This window comes from Hydra viridissima, unplaced genomic scaffold (assembly GCF_058129835.1).
Source record: "Hydra viridissima isolate aposymbiotic clone 2 unplaced genomic scaffold, HvirCarnegie_v1 scaffold_7, whole genome shotgun sequence".
NCBI classification, from domain to species: domain Eukaryota; kingdom Metazoa; phylum Cnidaria; class Hydrozoa; order Anthoathecata; family Hydridae; genus Hydra; species Hydra viridissima.
In genome coordinates, this window is record NW_028324306.1 from 16019955 (window position 1) to 16038437 (window position 18483).

Sequence of the window (18483 nt, forward strand, 5' to 3'; positions counted from 1 at the left end):
ATCCACCAGGAACTTTTTTTAAGGAATTCTGATTTGGCAGAAATCTTATGCCCAACAACCTGCAATATTTGTAAACAGTATTTTTTTAACAACCTTATCTTGGAGCTTATTGATGGTTGCAAAATGGCACAACATTTTTTCCAATTTTTTTTTTTTATTATGATGAAGCACAAATATTAGAAAAAAAAAAAAAGTCCTTTTCTTAAACTTACATGTAAAATTATATATATTTTTTCAAAATTGTTATTTTATTGTTGTCTTGTTTATAGAAAACTGGCTGTTACAAATAATTTAAAACAGCAAGTATTCCATAAACTGATTTGTTAAAAATTCTTTTTGAACAACGACATTAAAAATTTATTAACAAAAATACTTATTATAATTTATTTATGTACCATAATTATACCACTTCTATTCAAACTGACAAGCTTTCTAACTGAAGAGTATTTTTGCAAATAGTATGATATTTCTGAGCAAGGTTTCTGGTTCCATGTCAAAGTATTTTCATAAATTGATTTGACCTTTGGTTCTGTATCATAAAAAGCAGAGGGAATTGGAGTGTCACAACTACAAGTATGAATGAATGCTGTAATAAGCTGGTTAGTTTTCAATTCCTTTTAAACTGTCAAAACAGTTCAATTGATCAAGCAGCACACTTGGGTCTGGTACCTATCAGTACATTATAAGATATCAAGGAGAAAAAATCCTGCTGCATGCTTTCCTTAATGACTAGTAAATAGACAGATGTATGAAGAAATAGATGCAGCACAGACCTTTAAAAGTGAATTTATACCAATTATACCATAGTATGTAGCAAAGTTTATGCCTAAAGTTTAAAAATCTAAGTTAACTAAAACTTGCTCAACTGAAAAAAAAAATTCCTTTAAACAAAAAGAATAGATTTCGGGACATGGTTTGTTTTAGGACCTTAAGTAATTTACATTATTGATGAAGTCTTCAACAGCTTTAACTAACCATCTGCATGTTTTTTACATCTGTTTTTATTGAATAATAGTAAATATTACTTATTCTATATCGTTCTTTTAATTTTCTGTTCAAAAACTTAAATTTTCTGATATTTGTTAAAATAGAACTTTTCAGTGAGGCAAGTTTTTTTTTTTGCACATAAATTTTTTATTTAAGACTTGTTACCAAGAGAAATTTAACAGTTTTAATCACTCCAGGGTTGAATAAATTAACATAAGGTATGTGAGGTATTTTAATTTTTTTCTGGAATCTTACAGCTTTGTATGGCTAAATATATAAATTATTTTAAATTTAATTCATTTCAAAAGACTGCATAGAAGTTTTTCCTTTATTGTTACAACTTTTTTAAAAACTGAAAAACCAAATGTTAATGTTTATGAAACTATGAAAAAATTAAATTTCCATACAAATTTTAAAATAATGCAATTGTAAAGAGTATTTGTACAATTTTATAAAATATTCTTACAACAATAATCATAACATAATATTAAAAATGATATTAAATATAATAAAAATATTAAATATTAAAGATGACATATAAACTGATATTACTGAGATATAAACTGATATAAACATTATTTTTTTATTACAATATTATTTAGTAATTTTATTTATTAATAAGAATAAAAAGACTGAAACAAAAAAAAATATAGATACAAAACAGAAACAAAAATAAAGTACAGGGTGCGGCAGCAATTTGCAAACTAATTTTTGGCAAGGTTTTTTGATTTAAATAACAAACTTCCGAAATTTATTTTTGTTTAATTATATTTAATGGACATCTTAGATTTGAACTTAGAATTGTAAATAAAAAACATTTTAGTTAAAAGTTTTACAATGGAAGCCAAAAGAACTGAAGTTTTAAATTTGATTCACATGGGTTTGCCTGCAAGTGAAGTGATTCATATTTCCGGAGTGTATAAACTACATTTTACAAAGTGAAAACACATGACAGTGCTAAGACAACCCAAATGTCCTCTCTAGTGAACAAAAAAGTTGATAAAAAGTTCACTGAAAAATTTAAGACATGTTGAAAAGAATCCAACTACGTCCATCAGAAAAACAGCAAAACTGTTCAATGTTGATGAGAGGACAGTCAGAAGAACTTTAAAAACACTTGAAAAAGTCAGTGTGGCCTAACCTACATGCCAACTTTTGACAGAAAGGCTAAATATTTTGAGATTGGAGCAATCATAGAAGCTTCTGAACCAGCTGAAAAGTCATGCTTCACCAACAGCCAAAACTTTCTCAGATAAAAAACTTTTAAGTATTGATTGGGTAATCAATAGGTGAAATGACAGATTCATAATGCAGAAGTGTAAAAGGGCACCACCAGTGTCACACCAAGCACTCTCAGTCCATCATGTTAGGAACCATCGTTTGTAATAGAGACAAATGTCCACCAATCTATGTCAAATAGAAAGAAAAAGTTATCTCTGATGTGTATATCAGCCTACTTAAATGCTATATGGTGACATGGCTGAAGAAGACATTCTCAGAAGGCAACTACATTTTTCAACAGGACAATGCACCCTGTCTTGGTTCCAGAAAAACCCAACAATATCTTCAGGACAATATGGCTAATTTCTGGTCTGATGATTTTTGGCTACCATCTAGCCCTGACTTGAATTCCCTTGACTTCAGCATGTGGAGCATAGTTGAGAATAAAGCTTGCAAAAGGCCTACTCAAATGTCAAGTCGCTAAAGTCATTATTCATATTTGGAACTCAATGTCAAGGGAGCAATGTCAAAGCTTGCAAAAGGCCTACTCAAGTGTCAAGTTGCTAAAGTCATTATTCATGCTTGGAACTCAATGTCAAGGGACTATATAATTAGCACCTGACAGTCCTTCTGTCCTAGGTTTGAGCCATTGATCAAAAACAAGCCCTACTTAAATGTTAAGGTAGAAAAAGCATTTATCTTCAACTTTCCTTTTATTAATATTCCATGAATATAATTTTTTAGTGCTTTAAAAAGTCATTTTGAAAAATGTTTTAAAAAGTTCAAATCGCTGACACTCCCTGTATATTTAAAGAGACATTTCTGTATGAAGTTTAAATTGTAAATTTGAATATCTTCTGAGTTTATTTTTTTGGTTTGATATTATCTAGAGTTGTATTGCCATTGTTAGTGCTTACAGAAAACTGTATAGAATTGTCTTGCCTTTTTTAGCGATTATAGAAAAAAGATACTAACTTTGAAAACAAAAATTCAATAAGTTGAAATTTTGCATAACAGTTAACTGTAGTGAAGCCATAAGATATTTGAGTAAAAGATCAAGGAAACATTTTATATTTCAAAAGACCTTACATCTGCTTAAAAAATTATGAAAAGGTCTTTTAACTGAAAAAATTATGAAAAGGACTTTTAGAAAAAATGCTTTCAGCATATAAAAAGTACTGAAATCAATTGTAGTAGGCTTTCCAAAAATTTGTAAAACGATTTATGTTATTTATTTTTTATGTTTTTTATGTTTCTATTTTAATTAGTTTTACAAACCTAAATTCATGTGCTTAAATAATACCCATAATGCCTCTTTTTGTAGTTTCAGCGATTATACATAAATGTTATTGCTAAAATATTACCTATTTATCACCAATTAACATAATTAACAAAAGATATTACCTATTCATCACCAATTAACATAACAAAAGATATTACCTATTCATCAACAATTAACATATTTAACAAAAGCTGAAGTAAAAACTGAAATTCTTTAACAAAATAAAAATCCTCACTGGTTTCATAAAGGTTAATGGAACATAAAGATAAAAGAAATATGGAAATTGGTAAAGTATCTACCTCAGATAACCTAGTTGGCACTGAATCTCCTAAAACCTCAGAGCAAAAAAGTTGTTTAGATATAAAAGTGCTATTTCCAGCAATTCGTTTAAAGGAGTTTTCAATTCGCTGAAGCTCTTCCTGAGAAACTAAAATGCATTAAAAAAAAAAAAAAAAAAAATTATTTGTATGGTTTATCTTAAGGCAATTCTTTATTAGTATCAAAATTAACTTTTAACTAATATTATGATGTGATGGTCCAGACAGGGCCTTTGAGAGGGGGGCACAGGGGGCAAGTTGACCTGGGCGCCAAACTTGAAGGAGCGCCAGACAAAAAATTCATCTTTAAGCACCTTATTCAGCTTTCTCAAAGTTTTTGTTGATTGTCTTTTCATTTATTGGTTTAAAACTAATATGTTGATTTAAATGTCAGTTTTGATTAGTGAATCATTACTATTCTACTGCTTTATCCAGAGAATTGATAGTAACGCAGAAATACAATGTGTTGTGTCAGAAATTAATAATTGCTGCATTTGCAAAACTTTAAATTTTGAAATTTCTTGGCTTGAAAAGGGGTACCATTCTCCAATTTTTAACCTGGGCACCATTGACACTCTCGAAGGCCCTGGGTCCAGAGTATTTTTCTGACTAGTTTAATTAGCATTACATTTAGCAACAAATTTTATGTAGAAACTAGGTTTAGACTGTTTAAATTTAGTTAACTTTAGCTTCATTCCAAAAAAAAAACTTTCTGCATTAAAACTTTTCTGTATATTTTACTGTAAGTGGATGCTTACAAAATTTCTGGAAAATTGTCTCTGGTTACAAACACAATAGACATGCCACAAGATGGCCCTCTACCAAGCCTTTTATTTTTGTACAACTACTTTCAGTGGTTTTTGCGTTTTTGATTCTGTCTTTCAAAAATATATCAAAAAAATACATGTATATGACTTATTATGTATAGTTTATTTCACTGCTTTTTTTTTCCATTAGTCTAAATTTTCATTTTCTTTTTCATTTTCCTTAAGTATAAATACAATCTTTTATCTTTAGATTTTTCAATATTTGCTCATCTACACATAATTGACCAAATCTCAAATTACAAATTCACTGTTATTTGAAAGAGAAGCAAATCTTTTTTTTCACTTACATATTACCATTTGGATATCTTTTTATCCTCATGCTAAACATTTTATATCTAAGATATCAAAACATAACTAATATCTGACACAAACCTTGCTCTTTTTTATCTAACATTTAGCTCCCTGACAAGACTGCCTCTTAATAAACTAAACTTCTATCACTTTTGCAATTAGTATAAAGCACTTGTGTAATAGTGTCAAAAATAAACCAACTCAATTTTGCTAAACACTAAGTTTACTACTATCTGACACTTCTGAATACTTTTATAGATCTAAAGCAAGCCACAACATTTATCCAAGGATCCTCCTAATTTACAAACATTTTTTGAGCATAGAAATATTTCAAAAAGCTTGTTAAAATACTTTTCTGGGTATTTGTATATTTTAAACCATAATTTCATTTGTAATGATCAATTTAATATTGTGTAATTTTTAATATTTTTAATGCTATGCAATGTTACTAATCAATTTAATGTTGTTGTAATTTAATCTTATATATTTTTGCATCTTGACTTACAAGTATGATTTTGGTTTCAAAAATTAAATTTACCAGTAAATTTACATGCTTTTTTTTTCAGCAAAAAATACTTAACACAAAATTAATTTCTATTTTCAAAGAAAAGATGTACTAATTATTGTAATTTAATACATATTCCTAATTTTTTTAACATTATCTTTACCCCAACATAATTTGTATTTAGCTTAATTTCAGGACATTGTTTAGAAGTGATTAAGAACTTAGATTCTAAACCTGTATAATGTACACATACATTTAACACCCATGCCATACCCATATCTATCCATATTCATTATTACCCATGCCATAATGTTAAAGTGAATATTGCTTCCCATCAACTTTATACAAAGCTAAAACGTGTTTATATACCTCTTTCTTGTGCAGCTTCGTAGGTTAAATATATGATTCTTGATTCCTTAGCCCCCATTATATTAAAAAATATCAGGCTAATGAAGTATCAAATATTAAATAAAAACTATTAAATCTTTTTTTACGCCTGCACTTTTTTAGTTGCATGTTTATAAGAAAATTATTTCCGCATAATCGAAAGTAGCACAATGTCGAGTGTATAACATAACTGACCGTCTAGAGAATCTTGGTGATGTACCGGAACTAAGAAATTTCCGGTTTTTTAAATGCCACCCGTGTTCAGCCCGGAACGCGGATGAAGTTCCGAAAAATCAATTTCGGCAGTACCTTTAGGCTCAGCTCAAGTCGCAACAACTTATTACAGACAGAAAGTTAAGACAACAGGGGATGACCCACAGTTTCCTTTTTTTTTTCTACTTTTGAGAAAAATGGAGTTTTGTGCTTGAAGACTTCAGTAGTCTTTATTGTTAAACATTTTTAAATAACTCGATAAAAAGCCGGATGATGGTGGTTTTTGGGTTGTATATTGTTATAAGGGATAGGTGAGCACCAGTAAATGATGCGCATCTTTTGATCTTGGAATTTTTACATCGATCCGTTTGGACTTTTCAATTAGAAATACATAGATTTTTTCATGATTTCAATCTTTTAACGTGCAGCACTTCTTCTTATGGTTCTGTTTTAGAAATGCTTTGCATCACTTAGCAAATAAAGCAGCGCCAAAGTATTCAAAACTTAAGCATTAACGTTTTAAGTTTTAATGCCGCAAATGCCGCCACTAAGCATCAGCGTTAAGGTGACCGCTGGGAAACGTTACATAACGAAACTTTTTTAAAAATGGGCTAACGCTTTTTCGTTAGTGACTGTTATGAAATGATATTTAACATCGCATCGTAACGGTGTAAATTGTTGCTAACCGTTATCCAGCATTATTAACCATTATCCAGCGTTATTAACCATTATCCAGCGTTATTAACTGTTATCTACCGTTTTTAACCGTTACACTCCAAAGTTAACCGTTACTATGAATGAGAATGCAGTAAAATAGTTTTTTACCTAAATCTCTTAAAGGACTATGACTGACTATACCCGATTTTTCTCTGATTGTGATACATACATATCTTTTGATTAACATACAGCCTAGATAATTCTAATTGAGAATGACTTAACTTAGTACTTTGACAATTTCTAAATATTAATAATAAAAAAATAGTTAAAAATAATAATAAAATAATAATAATAATAAAATAATAAAATAATAATAATTAAAAATAATAATAAAAATAATAATAAAAAACTAAATTTCTATTAAAGGTAGATACTCTAAACAATACAAAAATTTTTACAAAACTTTTTATGAACATTTTGAAACCAAAATACTTGAAAATCAAAACTGTTAATAGATACTCAGTGGTTAATATTTTTTCAAGAAAAGAAAGTATATCATAAAAATGTCTTAGAATGGCAAATAACCACCATTAACAAAAGGGAAGTGTAGCTAAAAATTATCTTTTTGTTTCCTTCACCTAACTTTAATAATCAAAAAAACCTTAAAATGCTGTTGTAGTGTTTAGGAAAATTAGCATAAGTTTAAGAATTTATAATATTATTTTATTTATTATCAATTTCTGTTATTAACTAATATGGTTATTTTTTGCTTTTTTATCAGTTAAAATTATTTTTCTTTTCACAAATTTTGATGTATTACATTTTAGTTGATCTGAGAGATCAGTTAATAAACAGGTTTAAAAAAGTTTAACCACACTCTATCACAGCTGGAGGCAATATGGCTGCTTCTTGACTTGACCGAAAAAACATTTACAAAACATTTACTTCAAGTGAATCAATGTAAATTCGACAAATGGATTTTAGTATTTGCTCTTAAATTTAAGACAAAGTATCGAGCATCATAAACATAATACAAATGTAGATGTTTTATAGGATTGGACCTGTTCTGAGGCAAATTTTCTTCCTTCTGGATTGCGCTTGTTTAACTCTTCTTCTGTTTAAATATATTCTGAGAGATTTCTCTTAATTTTAACCTGATAAAATACGAGCGTATGGACATATTTGGGATAATAACGGTCATTATCAGTTAAAAGCTAGCTGTAAACTTTGATAACGGTTTTAAGCCGTTATTTAATAAAGATTAATAACGTAACGCAACGATAATAAAAATAACGTTTCACACCAGTTTTTCGTTATCAAACAATCGCGAACGAATGTAACGCCGACGCTGAGCTGCTACCCAATTCATTAGATGAAAAAAAAGTCAGTTAAGCACCAGTCCGTCAGTATAATATCTCAAAAACTTATTTAACTTCACAGACTTATTACACTGATCATTTTCAATTTTCTAAAAAAAAATGGTAAAACTCCTAAATATAAAAAATAATTATCAAAAGAAAAATTGCAAGTAAAGAGAATAAAAATTTACTAATAAACTATAAATTTATTTATGTAGCGATAACTTAATCCAGATATATTATTGTTTTGTAGGAAACAATATTCACATCTTTTGAGGGAGTTGAACTAAAATATGTTCACTTTTGAGGGAGATAAATTTTCTCAGCTTCCACTAGTTCTTTATCATTTTGAAGACGGAAAATTTCTTTCACAGGTACAATCTAATAAAGAACAATTATTTCCTCATTTATCCAGATAACTACAACTCAATCATTTTTGTTTAAATGGAAATTTAAACAAAATATCTATTTCTTAGAAACAAATCAGAAACTCATTTCTCAGAAACAAATCAGAAAAAAACTGATGCTTTCAACCTTTTCTTTCGAAAAAGTTGAAAAGAAAAAATGTTTAACACATTTTTTAGATTACTGTAAAAAAAGAAGACTTATTATTCACTCACCTTGCTTTCTACATTAACAAGGGATTGATCATTGTAAATAGTTTTACATGTGTCTTGCATGGCTTTTATTGATGCACGGATATTATGGTTGGCCCATATAACCATCGACACTCCCCAATCTCGAAATTCATCTGTCGGTGTTGTATAATAGTTTGTAGGTACAATCACAACAGGAATCTGTTTAAACAAAAATTGCAATATTTTTTTCCTTTAAAAAAAAAAAGATTTTCATGTGGATATGTAAAGTAGGGTTCAATATGCTTTAACATTTAATACAACAAAAATTATAATTCAAATCAGTCATACTTTATTTTTCCATTCCTTCATAAATGATTTAATTTCTGATGGATCATTTTTCTTACTGTGCATTAATATAGCATCTGCACCTGCATCTGCATAAGCGTGTGATCGACGTAGTGCCTCCTCTAAACCCCAACCTGCTATAAATGCTTCAACACGAGCAACAATACAGAAGTCAGGATCACGTTGACTATCTTAAAAAGAAAAAGTTGCAAATAATTCGAGTTTTTTTAAATGTTCAAATTTTGCAATAAAATTTTGCTTACAGCAATTCACAAAAACTGTTTTTTCTTCCCCATTTTGAAAAGAAAAAAATACTTAAGGAAAAATTACTTTAAGAAGAGTAAAATTACTTTGGGCAGAAAAAAAATACATCATAAATTTTGGAATATGTACCACTTTTTTAAATATACCTTTGCATGCTTTGATTTTTAATGCAAACTCCTCCATATCAGCTAAAGGTTGAGCTCGCCCATCTAACAATGAATTAGTTTTTGGAAACAACTTGTCTTCAAGGCATGCACCTGCAACACCTCGCTGTTCTAACTTGCGCACTAACCTTCTAGCATTATTAAAATTACCGTAACCAGTGTCAGCATCAAGTAATATAGGAAGTGAAGATGCATCTGTCATATATTCTAATTGGTCTAACACTTGAGTCCATGATGCTTCATTACTATCACGCACTCCCATTGAAGCAGAAATAGATAAACCACTTCCCCAAATCCCTTTAAAACCTAAAAAAAAATTTTTTTTTTTTATTAAGTTTAAAAAACAGACAAATACACAATAGACATTTGACAACTTTAGAATGTTAATAGAGAACATGCAAATCTAGTTAAGTTTTTATTTATCAAATAAAAATTGCACTCAGGTTTTTTTAAAAAAGCCTCTGCAAAAAATGTGCTAAAACTATCCAAAAATACACTATTACCTGAGAATATTAAAGCTTTGGAGAAAAAAATGTTTAACTTTTTTTGTGGAGAATAAAATTTTAATTCTAGTGATATATTTTGTTTTTCACAGAAGTAACAGTTTAAATGAAAAATTAAATAAATGAAAATCTGTTATTTTTTTGGTTAAATAAATCAGTAACATAACTATTTATTAACATGGGTAAAAGTTGGCCCTACTGGTACAAAATTTATAGTTTCTACTTCTGTTTGGATGGAAAATGATACATTTATTATATGGTTACTTAAAGTATTTGTATCAGAGATCAAAAAACCTGGTAGACAACATATTTTACTTTTAATTAGTCACACAACACATGAAATCTGTGGAGATTTGTCATTATAACAATAACATTAAATATTCCTTCCAGCTCACTCTTCATACATTTTGCAACTGTTAGTCATAGGTGTCTATTACTATTATAAAACTTCAAATTTTTTTAAAAAAAAATTGCATTTATTCTGAAGTGTGATCTATTTAAGATGGTTTTACTCTAGACTTTTTACAAGATAAATATTTAACATAATATTTAACTTATAGTATATTACATATTTGAACATAAGAAAAAAGATAAGATGAAAATCATAATATTTAAGATCCTCAAAAGCCATAAACATAGTTTGTTGAATTAGGGACTGTTTAAGATCAACTCTTTGAAGAAGAGAAATCTGCATTTAATTTTTGAAATTAGTATCTTGTAGACAAGAATTCAATACAAACCTGCTTCTTCAACAATTTTTGCAGCTAACCCTGTATGTGCTTCCATTATAAATTCGAGTTTATTTGAATTCAACATCTGTTTTAGAAGAGTTGTTCTCTAAAACAGTACAAAGGATAAAAAAAATTTAGTATATTTGACATGTACTGAATGTGCAATGCAATAGAACATTGTGTACAAACTAGATATTGTGTAAAAGTCATAGCTTCAGATATCAATTTAAATGATAGAAAACCTATATGTAAATATGCATAGTCAAATTTTAAAATACTTCACATTACAACTTCTGATTCAATTCTTTAAACAAACCTTTGGAAGAATTGAAGATGTTGAAAAGCATTTAGAAGGTATTGAAGCAATTTGACCTTTTGAAAAACATTGTCTTAGTATAGAACTCATTTTTAGTTAAAAGAGATTCCAATTATGCATATATATGAACCTATAAAAAAACTAAACTTTCAATAATTCATATATAGAGCAAGTACAGATGTGTACACACACATTAATACATTATTACATTAAGTTTGTATACATATACATTTAAAAAATATAAATAATTATTGCAGAAAAAAAGTCGCATCACATTTGCAAACAAAGATAGAAAATGAAATCAAGAGAGTAAACAGTATACATAGCTGTATACTATTTTTTAAAAGGAACCCCCCAAATAAGTAAAATTGCCTGTTAGTCCAGTGGTATTTAAAAAACTTTAGTAAAATTAGCATTTCAAATCTATATATATTTATTGAAATTAACAGTATTTCTTACTGCAGATAACTGCATCATCTGCTTTGGCATTATCAATTTCTTTACTCTGCATTTCTGTAATTTGGGTGCCTGACATAACTTTCATAGGTGGAAATCTACCCGTTAACAGCACGCACTATTTTTAACAAACTTAATTCATTTGAAAAAGCATCATCGTTATGTAACACAACCTTTATTTTGAGATGGTAAGTGTTACTTCCTAGCTTATGTGACCGTGGCAATTGAATTAAAAAAAAAAAAAAAGACCTTTCTCAAGAGAAAATGGGCGTATTTGTTTCTTTGTTTATATAATCTGAAAAAAGAAACATGAGTTCTAAAGTAATATGCATTTGTAGATGTTATATAATTCAAAAAAAGACTAGAAGATTTAGAGATTTAAAAGTTAGCAGCTTTTCGAGATATACATGTGTTCCGATTAAGTCGACTTTGACCTTTGCTTAATATAGAACTAAATAAATAATAAAACAGTGTAGGCATGTTCACGCTTAACAAAAGAAAACGCATCTTAGGCATCTGAACAAAGCATATTACTTTTTATTAACAGGCTTTTTTTGTTTTGTCTTTGCTTTGTTTATTTTTCATAACAAAGTTCTCCTAAATATTAAGGAACACCAAAAAGACGTTCTACAGGAACAGATGACGATAAAGTTAGCGTTGCAAATGAATTGCCAAACAAATCGTTAAACGGCCTAATCTATAAATAGTAGGATAGCAGAGAGTTCAGAGAGGGTATGGGGTCAGCTGAAGGGTAAAGGAAAGGGATGTATACCAATATTAATGGTCTTAAGGGTTATCCATAATAAAGGATAATCAATTTAGAGGTTTCTTTTTTATTTATTTTTTTTTCAATACGGACATTTTGACAGATCACGCGTGAGGACTGTCAAACCGTATTCATGTTTTCATTTAGCATTTACTGGCATTTCATCATTGGATAGGTTTACACGGCAACAACTTTTACAAACCGTACAATTATATTACAAAAATCAGGGTTCTCCGAAGTGTGTTTTTCGTGCGCTTAAGCCAATTTGTAATCAACATAATCGACTCCCGAACCCACTATTCGGCACACTATCGAAAAAACTGAGAATCATTTTACATTATTAGATGATGCTCGGCCGATTATTAGATGATGATGATGATGATGATGATGATGATGATGATGATGATGATGATGATGATGATGATGATGATGATGATGATGATGATGATGATGATGATGATGATGATGATGATGATGATGATGATGATGATGATGATGATGATGATGATGATGATGATGATGACCATAGTTAAATTCGGTATTGCAACCTCTTTTTTTGTTTATGTGGATTATTTTTCGGTATTGCAACTTACGCGTTCGTTTTTGCAACTTAGGCTTCGTTTTTGCAACCTCATCATTCGTTTTTGCAACCAAAAAGGATGAAAATTCGTTTTTGCAACCCGCTAAAGTTGTAATCGGTACCGGTTTCAATATGTTTGAGATCCGCCATTAAGTTTTCTCGAGAACTCGATGGAAATTTGTTTTAAAAAGCTTTGAAAAGTTTATTGTTATCATAAATTTAGTTTTGTAAAAAGGCTATTAAAAAATATAACTTAGGCTATATTTCAAATAGATGTTGTTTAATTTTAAACATATAAGATGCGATGTTTAAACAATTTAATATTGATTTAAGTGTTAGTAATGATTTGCAATGTTGATTAGTAACGCATGTTTAAGTTACTAACACAAAAAAGGTTAGTAATTAATTGAATTGAAAGTTTCAAAATGTTTAGTCAAATAAAAATACTATTTTTAAAATGGTTAAATGACAAGTATGCTTGGGGGACGCTTTCTTATCTGGAACCACATGTGCCTATGTAAAAAAATAATTGACATCAAATGCCAAGGAGGAATAATTGGGGATAGCTACGTTATCTGTAATGTATGTACAGGTATTAAGTTGTTGATGTTTCTAATGTTTTTTTTCCCTTACTTGAGCTCTAATGCTTTCAACATAAACACATTTTGTGTTAAAAATACAACATAACACTATTCAATCATATCCAATCTTAAATACTTGCTCTAACCTTAAGCATTTTTCAAAGATAAAGCTAAATTCATTCAATTGCATAAATCTATAAATTTTAGAAGTTATTTCATACAATATTCAAATTTTTTGAACTAGCTGTAGCTCCAAAAATGCAATACTTAATCATCAATAATATGCAAGAAATTTATTGCATATTACTTAAACTTATTACATAGTAATATTTTTGTAAAGACATTGATGTATTCATATGCAAAAATCTATATCATAAGATAAAATTGTAAGAATAAAATTTATATTACAAGAAATTTATATTATAGGGGAGACCGGTTAGACTTCAGATAATTTTAAATGAAACTGACCTGATTTAATAATTATTGCCCTTTTTTAAACAAACTTTGCTACATAGTTACAGTCTGATAGCGATACACATCCATAAACCTTAATTATAAACCTTTATTCAGCCACATCAGCATTGCTGTCTTCAAACTCATCATCGTCAAGGTTGTTTGTACTATCATTAGAAGAAATTTTTTGGTCATTCAAGTGAGACTTGTAACTTCAGGTGACTGAATCAACAGGTTAATGAGGTTTCATTAATGATGAGAACCAATCAGGTCCTGTAGACTTCTATTCCTCCCATTTTTATGGATGCTTTATACATTTTCTACCCAAATATTCAATAGCTAAATGTCTTTTTGTTTTTTTTGTGAGACCATGGAACATTGTTGAGCGTTTAATTAAGTATCAGCTTTGAACAGTCTACCCCAGTGGAGTGTATTAAAAAAAATTAAATGAATTTTTCCTTCTAAAGAAAAGAGCCCAAACTATGGCAGGTAATGTAATTAGGAACTGAATGTTTTAAAACTGTAGTCGCAGGTCCAACATATCAACCATAGACAATATTGTTCTAGTGTCAATAGGATGGCAGATTTAAAAGTGTCCATGGTCTCCCTGTGTCTATAGTCTACCTAGTCTCTCCTAGATTCCTTTAAATTTTTGTAAGAGTTTCAATATAGATATAGAATTAATTTATAGAATTTCATTATTTCATTATTTAGGTTGCTGCAAAATTTCCCCAACAAAAAAAGATAATTTAGTTTTTTATAAAGTTAGATTCCTTTAAATTTTTGTAAGAGTTTCAATATAGATATAGAATTAATTTATAGAATTTCATTATTTCATTATTTAGGTTGCTGCAAAATTTCCCCAACAAAAAAAGATAATTTAGTTGGTAGAGGTAAATTTTTAAATGTTTATAAGTAACATTTTTATAAAAGTTTTTTCAAAGTTTATTACAATTTATTTATTGTAAAGATATATAAGTTGATAATTATATAAGTATATAAAAATAAGTTTTAAACTATTAAAAGCTTTTTTAGCAACTAAGTTTGTTTTATACTTTTAGAAAGATAACACTAATTAGTTATGTAAAAACGCTTGCTAATTATCCACAGGGTTATTAATTTTGCTAAATAATTAAGAAGAATAATGTAGTAACCAATTAAAAAGAAAAAAACTTGAAAAGATAAGAAATTAAACTCACTTTTTGGATATCTCAACCAAAAAACCTTTTTCTCGACTAGGCACAAGTTATTAGAGGGAAGAATCACTACAGCACAGAAATTATTTAGCTTTCACTATAGCACCCAAATTATTAAACTTTAAAGGGTTTTAATTTTATTACTCTTAAAGTTAAAGTAATTAATAATTCAAAAATAGAATATTTTGTTTTAGGAATCCAAAAAATGACAAAAGAAAAAGTAGAGGAAATTGCTTCTTCTCTCTTACTTAGATCAATATTTTCTGGTCAGGTATTGGCAATACTAATTGGATGTTAAGGTTTAATTTTTTAAATATGTTGATATAACAAGTCTGTTCTGTTATATAATTTATACTCAGGGCAGGTGAAGCTTTTTAGTTATAAAAAGGCAACTCACCTGTAAAAGAAATGATAATGTGTATATTTGTGTGTGTGTGTGTGTGTGTGTGTGTGTGTGTGTGTGTGTGTGTGTGTGTGTGTGTCTGCGTGTGTCTGCGTAATATATGTATATATATATGATAAATATAGAAAACTAAAGGTAGGAGAAGCTTGGATGATCACATTAAAAATAAATATAATTAGAAATAAATTTGAAAAACAACATGTCAATGCATTGACTTTTAGGTGTACAGTTACAGACATGATTTATTTATTGCAGGAAGACAAAGTAAAAGTATGTAAAGTTGCATATTTTTGAAAGTTTTTAAGATTTTAATCAAAGATAAATTAGTCAAAGATAAATGCGCTAAAATGTAAATGGTTTTTTAAAACTTGTTTTATCTACAAGAAAATTTATGTGATCAAGATTGATTTGATACTGATTGATTTGTTAAGTGAGGACCAACAACACTAACTATTTAATGCTTTGGCTAAAACATAAAATTCTATAAAAGTAAATTTTAAGTTTGTGTTCTTTAGTGCATCATCTAATAATAAATTTGAAGTATACTTGTAATGTAATAGTAGCTTGGTTCAAATATCTTTTAAGAATTCGAAAATTCATTGTATAACAGTAAGTATAACTAAAAAAAGATTCATTGTATAACTAAATGAAAATGAAGAGCCACAATGTTTAAAGTTTTCAATCAATTCAGAACAATTAAAAATGATAAAAACATTATTTTCCACTACAATATCTGGCCACCAGAGTGTTGTTACATCAAATGTGAAAAGTATTATCAATCAAAATAAAGAAGCTAAAGAGTTATTTAAAGATTTTACTACTGAGCAGATTGTTGCAAAAGTACGTTATAAAAAAATGATGTTTTTCTACAGAAAACTTTATTAGATATTTTATATATATATATATATATATATATATATATATATATATATATATATATATATATATATATATATATATATAATTTTCAAGTTTTTTTTTTTTAATCAATAAATCGTTATGATCTCTCATATAATATATTAAACCTCTCATAATTTTTTTTTTTTTAATCAAATGAGAAATATGATTTTACTTCTGTTAATTTTGTATATTTCATTTTTGTGCTGTTAGTTCACATAAATCTTTTGAAAATTACTTTTGATGTAAACTTAAAACTATTACTTTAAAACGTTAATAGATTTTCGATTTACCCATTTAAAGTTCTTAATTTAAAACATGACATTTCGTAAGTACCGAAAATCCTATTATAATGAGGGATGGATCATTTATTTTTCAATAAACTAAAACAAGAGGTGTAAGGGTTACATTTTTTTCAATAATGTATACTTAATTAAATTATGAGCAATCCATTTCTGGGTACGTTTCTTTTGCAAAAATTATTTTTCATGATATTATCCCGAAATCCTGTCAAGTGTGGCTTAATCTAATAATTTAAATTACCTAAAACTGAAGCGTATATAAATCTGATATAAATAAGATATTCTAAACAATCATACGCCACCACAATATATTTGCTATATAGAAACTTATTTAATAGTTAAAGTTTCTTGCCTGTTATAGCTGAAATAAATAATACTAAAATGATATTTATAATACATTTGACGTTGACTTATGACGTAGTGCGATGCTTGAGATCAAATCTCTGCTTAACCGGGCACGTCATCCTCTTTTTGAGGCGGTTTATAAAGACTGTTACCTTACGTGTTGTATATAAAATTACAAATGTATCCGATACAAAACTAAAATGCTCATTTAAATAAGTATAGCTGAGATATAGGTAGAGGGGCGGCTGTAGGAACGAGTATCTTCAGAATCTTAAATAAAATATATTCAGTTTACAAGGTTCTTCAGATTTATTTGACCTAAATTTTAGGAATCTAATTAGGCCTGTAAATATTACCTTTTGGCGTTGTGATAAAATTTCTGTTTTCAATCAATTTTTGGACACCATTCCACACCTCTCATAAGAAAAACACAAGCTGTTCACTTTCTGTTTCTAATTTACTGGTTGCGTAATGTGCACATACGCATGAGCTGAGGCTTTTAGATACCTAAAAGAATTGCTACTAGGGCCGAACCTGCCTTAAACATCCTTATCAGATCCAAAAAATAAGTCCCTCGAATTTTAAATAGGTCATAATCCAACGCCAACTCAATTTTTCGCATTTTTTTCTTATTGTTGAAACTCTAAACTTTTGATATTTTTAAAATAACTATTTTTCCAAAAGAAATATAATTAGATTATTACTAGGATTGGCGTTTTTTCTAAAATTTTGACATAAAATAAACAAAAAATCATAGTTTTTATTAGAGTTCGGTATTGCAACCTTTGTGTTCTCGGTAATGCAACTTTTTCAACATATCCATTTTACTGTTAAAGTTGTATTCCTTTTTGATGGTAAACTATTCTATTATCTTTCATACCAAATGTAAAGGAATCCAACACCCATTTCCATTATTACATTTTTACAAAATAAAATTTGTGGTTTTTTTAGTTTTATCATGAAAGTTATAACTCAAGTATAATTAGTAACAAGTTATAGATGGTTTGAGAAAAAAAAAAATTCATGATAAATTATGTTTTTGGGGTTATATGATAAAGCTGATCACTACTTTTTTAGGGGTGATTGACTCCTATTAATGTTTAAAATCATATCAGAACAAAAGTTTAACCATCACCCTAACTTTTCCTATAAAATGTAACAAAACATTAAAACTTCGGTACTGCAACGCGCCGTTAAATTGGAATGAAAGCGCAAGGTTGCATTACCGAACAAGTTTACACATACTGATGATGATGATGATGATGATGATGATGATGATGATGATGATGATGATGATGATGATGATGATGATGATGATGATGATGATGATGATGATGATGATGATGATGATGATGATGATGACGACGACGACGACGACGACGACGACGACGATGACGACAACTTTTGTTTCATTTCTTCAACTAAACATAAAAGCAAGACAAATGTTAACATCGTTTTAGTTTAACAGCCAGTTTTGGTACTTTATTGCACATACAGCACAGACATAGCTTTAAGTAAGGGTTTAATTCATTTTTCAGTTTTGATACATTTTCACTCA

General features: G+C 28.5%; 2 protein-coding genes and 1 long non-coding RNA gene across 6 annotated transcripts in view; 1 reads left to right on the forward strand and 2 right to left on the reverse strand.

The window, feature by feature from the left end:
• LOC145184989 (ubiquitin carboxyl-terminal hydrolase 32-like) overlaps window positions 1-5992 on the reverse strand; it is a 34015-nt gene extending 28023 nt beyond the window's left edge. For 2 of the 4 annotated variants that reach the window (XM_090092124.1, XM_090092123.1), the window contains exons 1-2: window positions 5800-5992; window positions 3790-3917 (exon numbers count right to left, since the gene is read on the reverse strand). In XM_090092124.1, the coding sequence (XP_089948250.1) occupies window positions 3790-3917; window positions 5800-5857 (186 nt within the window). In that variant the 5' untranslated portion in view covers window positions 5858-5992. The remainder of the gene's footprint in view (window positions 1-3789; window positions 3918-5799) is intronic. The other 2 variants (XM_090092126.1, XM_090092125.1) reach the window with 2 other exon arrangements.
• Window positions 5993-8075: 2083 nt separating this feature from the next.
• On the reverse strand, window positions 8076-11522 carry LOC149886355 (phosphoenolpyruvate phosphomutase-like). Its single transcript, XM_090094006.1, has 6 exons — window positions 10947-11522; window positions 10640-10736; window positions 9379-9702; window positions 8972-9159; window positions 8666-8842; window positions 8076-8426 (listed from the first exon to the last, which is right to left on the reverse strand). Exons 1-6 carry the CDS (start codon window positions 11034-11036, stop codon window positions 8343-8345), a joined length of 960 nt encoding a protein of 319 aa, XP_089950132.1. The 5' UTR covers window positions 11037-11522; the 3' UTR covers window positions 8076-8342.
• A 2844-nt stretch (window positions 11523-14366) lies between these two features.
• LOC149886356 (uncharacterized) lies at window positions 14367-15646 on the forward strand. Its single transcript, XR_016454502.1, has 3 exons — window positions 14367-14675; window positions 15173-15249; window positions 15603-15646. It is a non-coding gene; the product is annotated as an uncharacterized LOC149886356 (long non-coding RNA).
• The last annotated feature ends 2837 nt before the right edge of the window (window positions 15647-18483 follow it).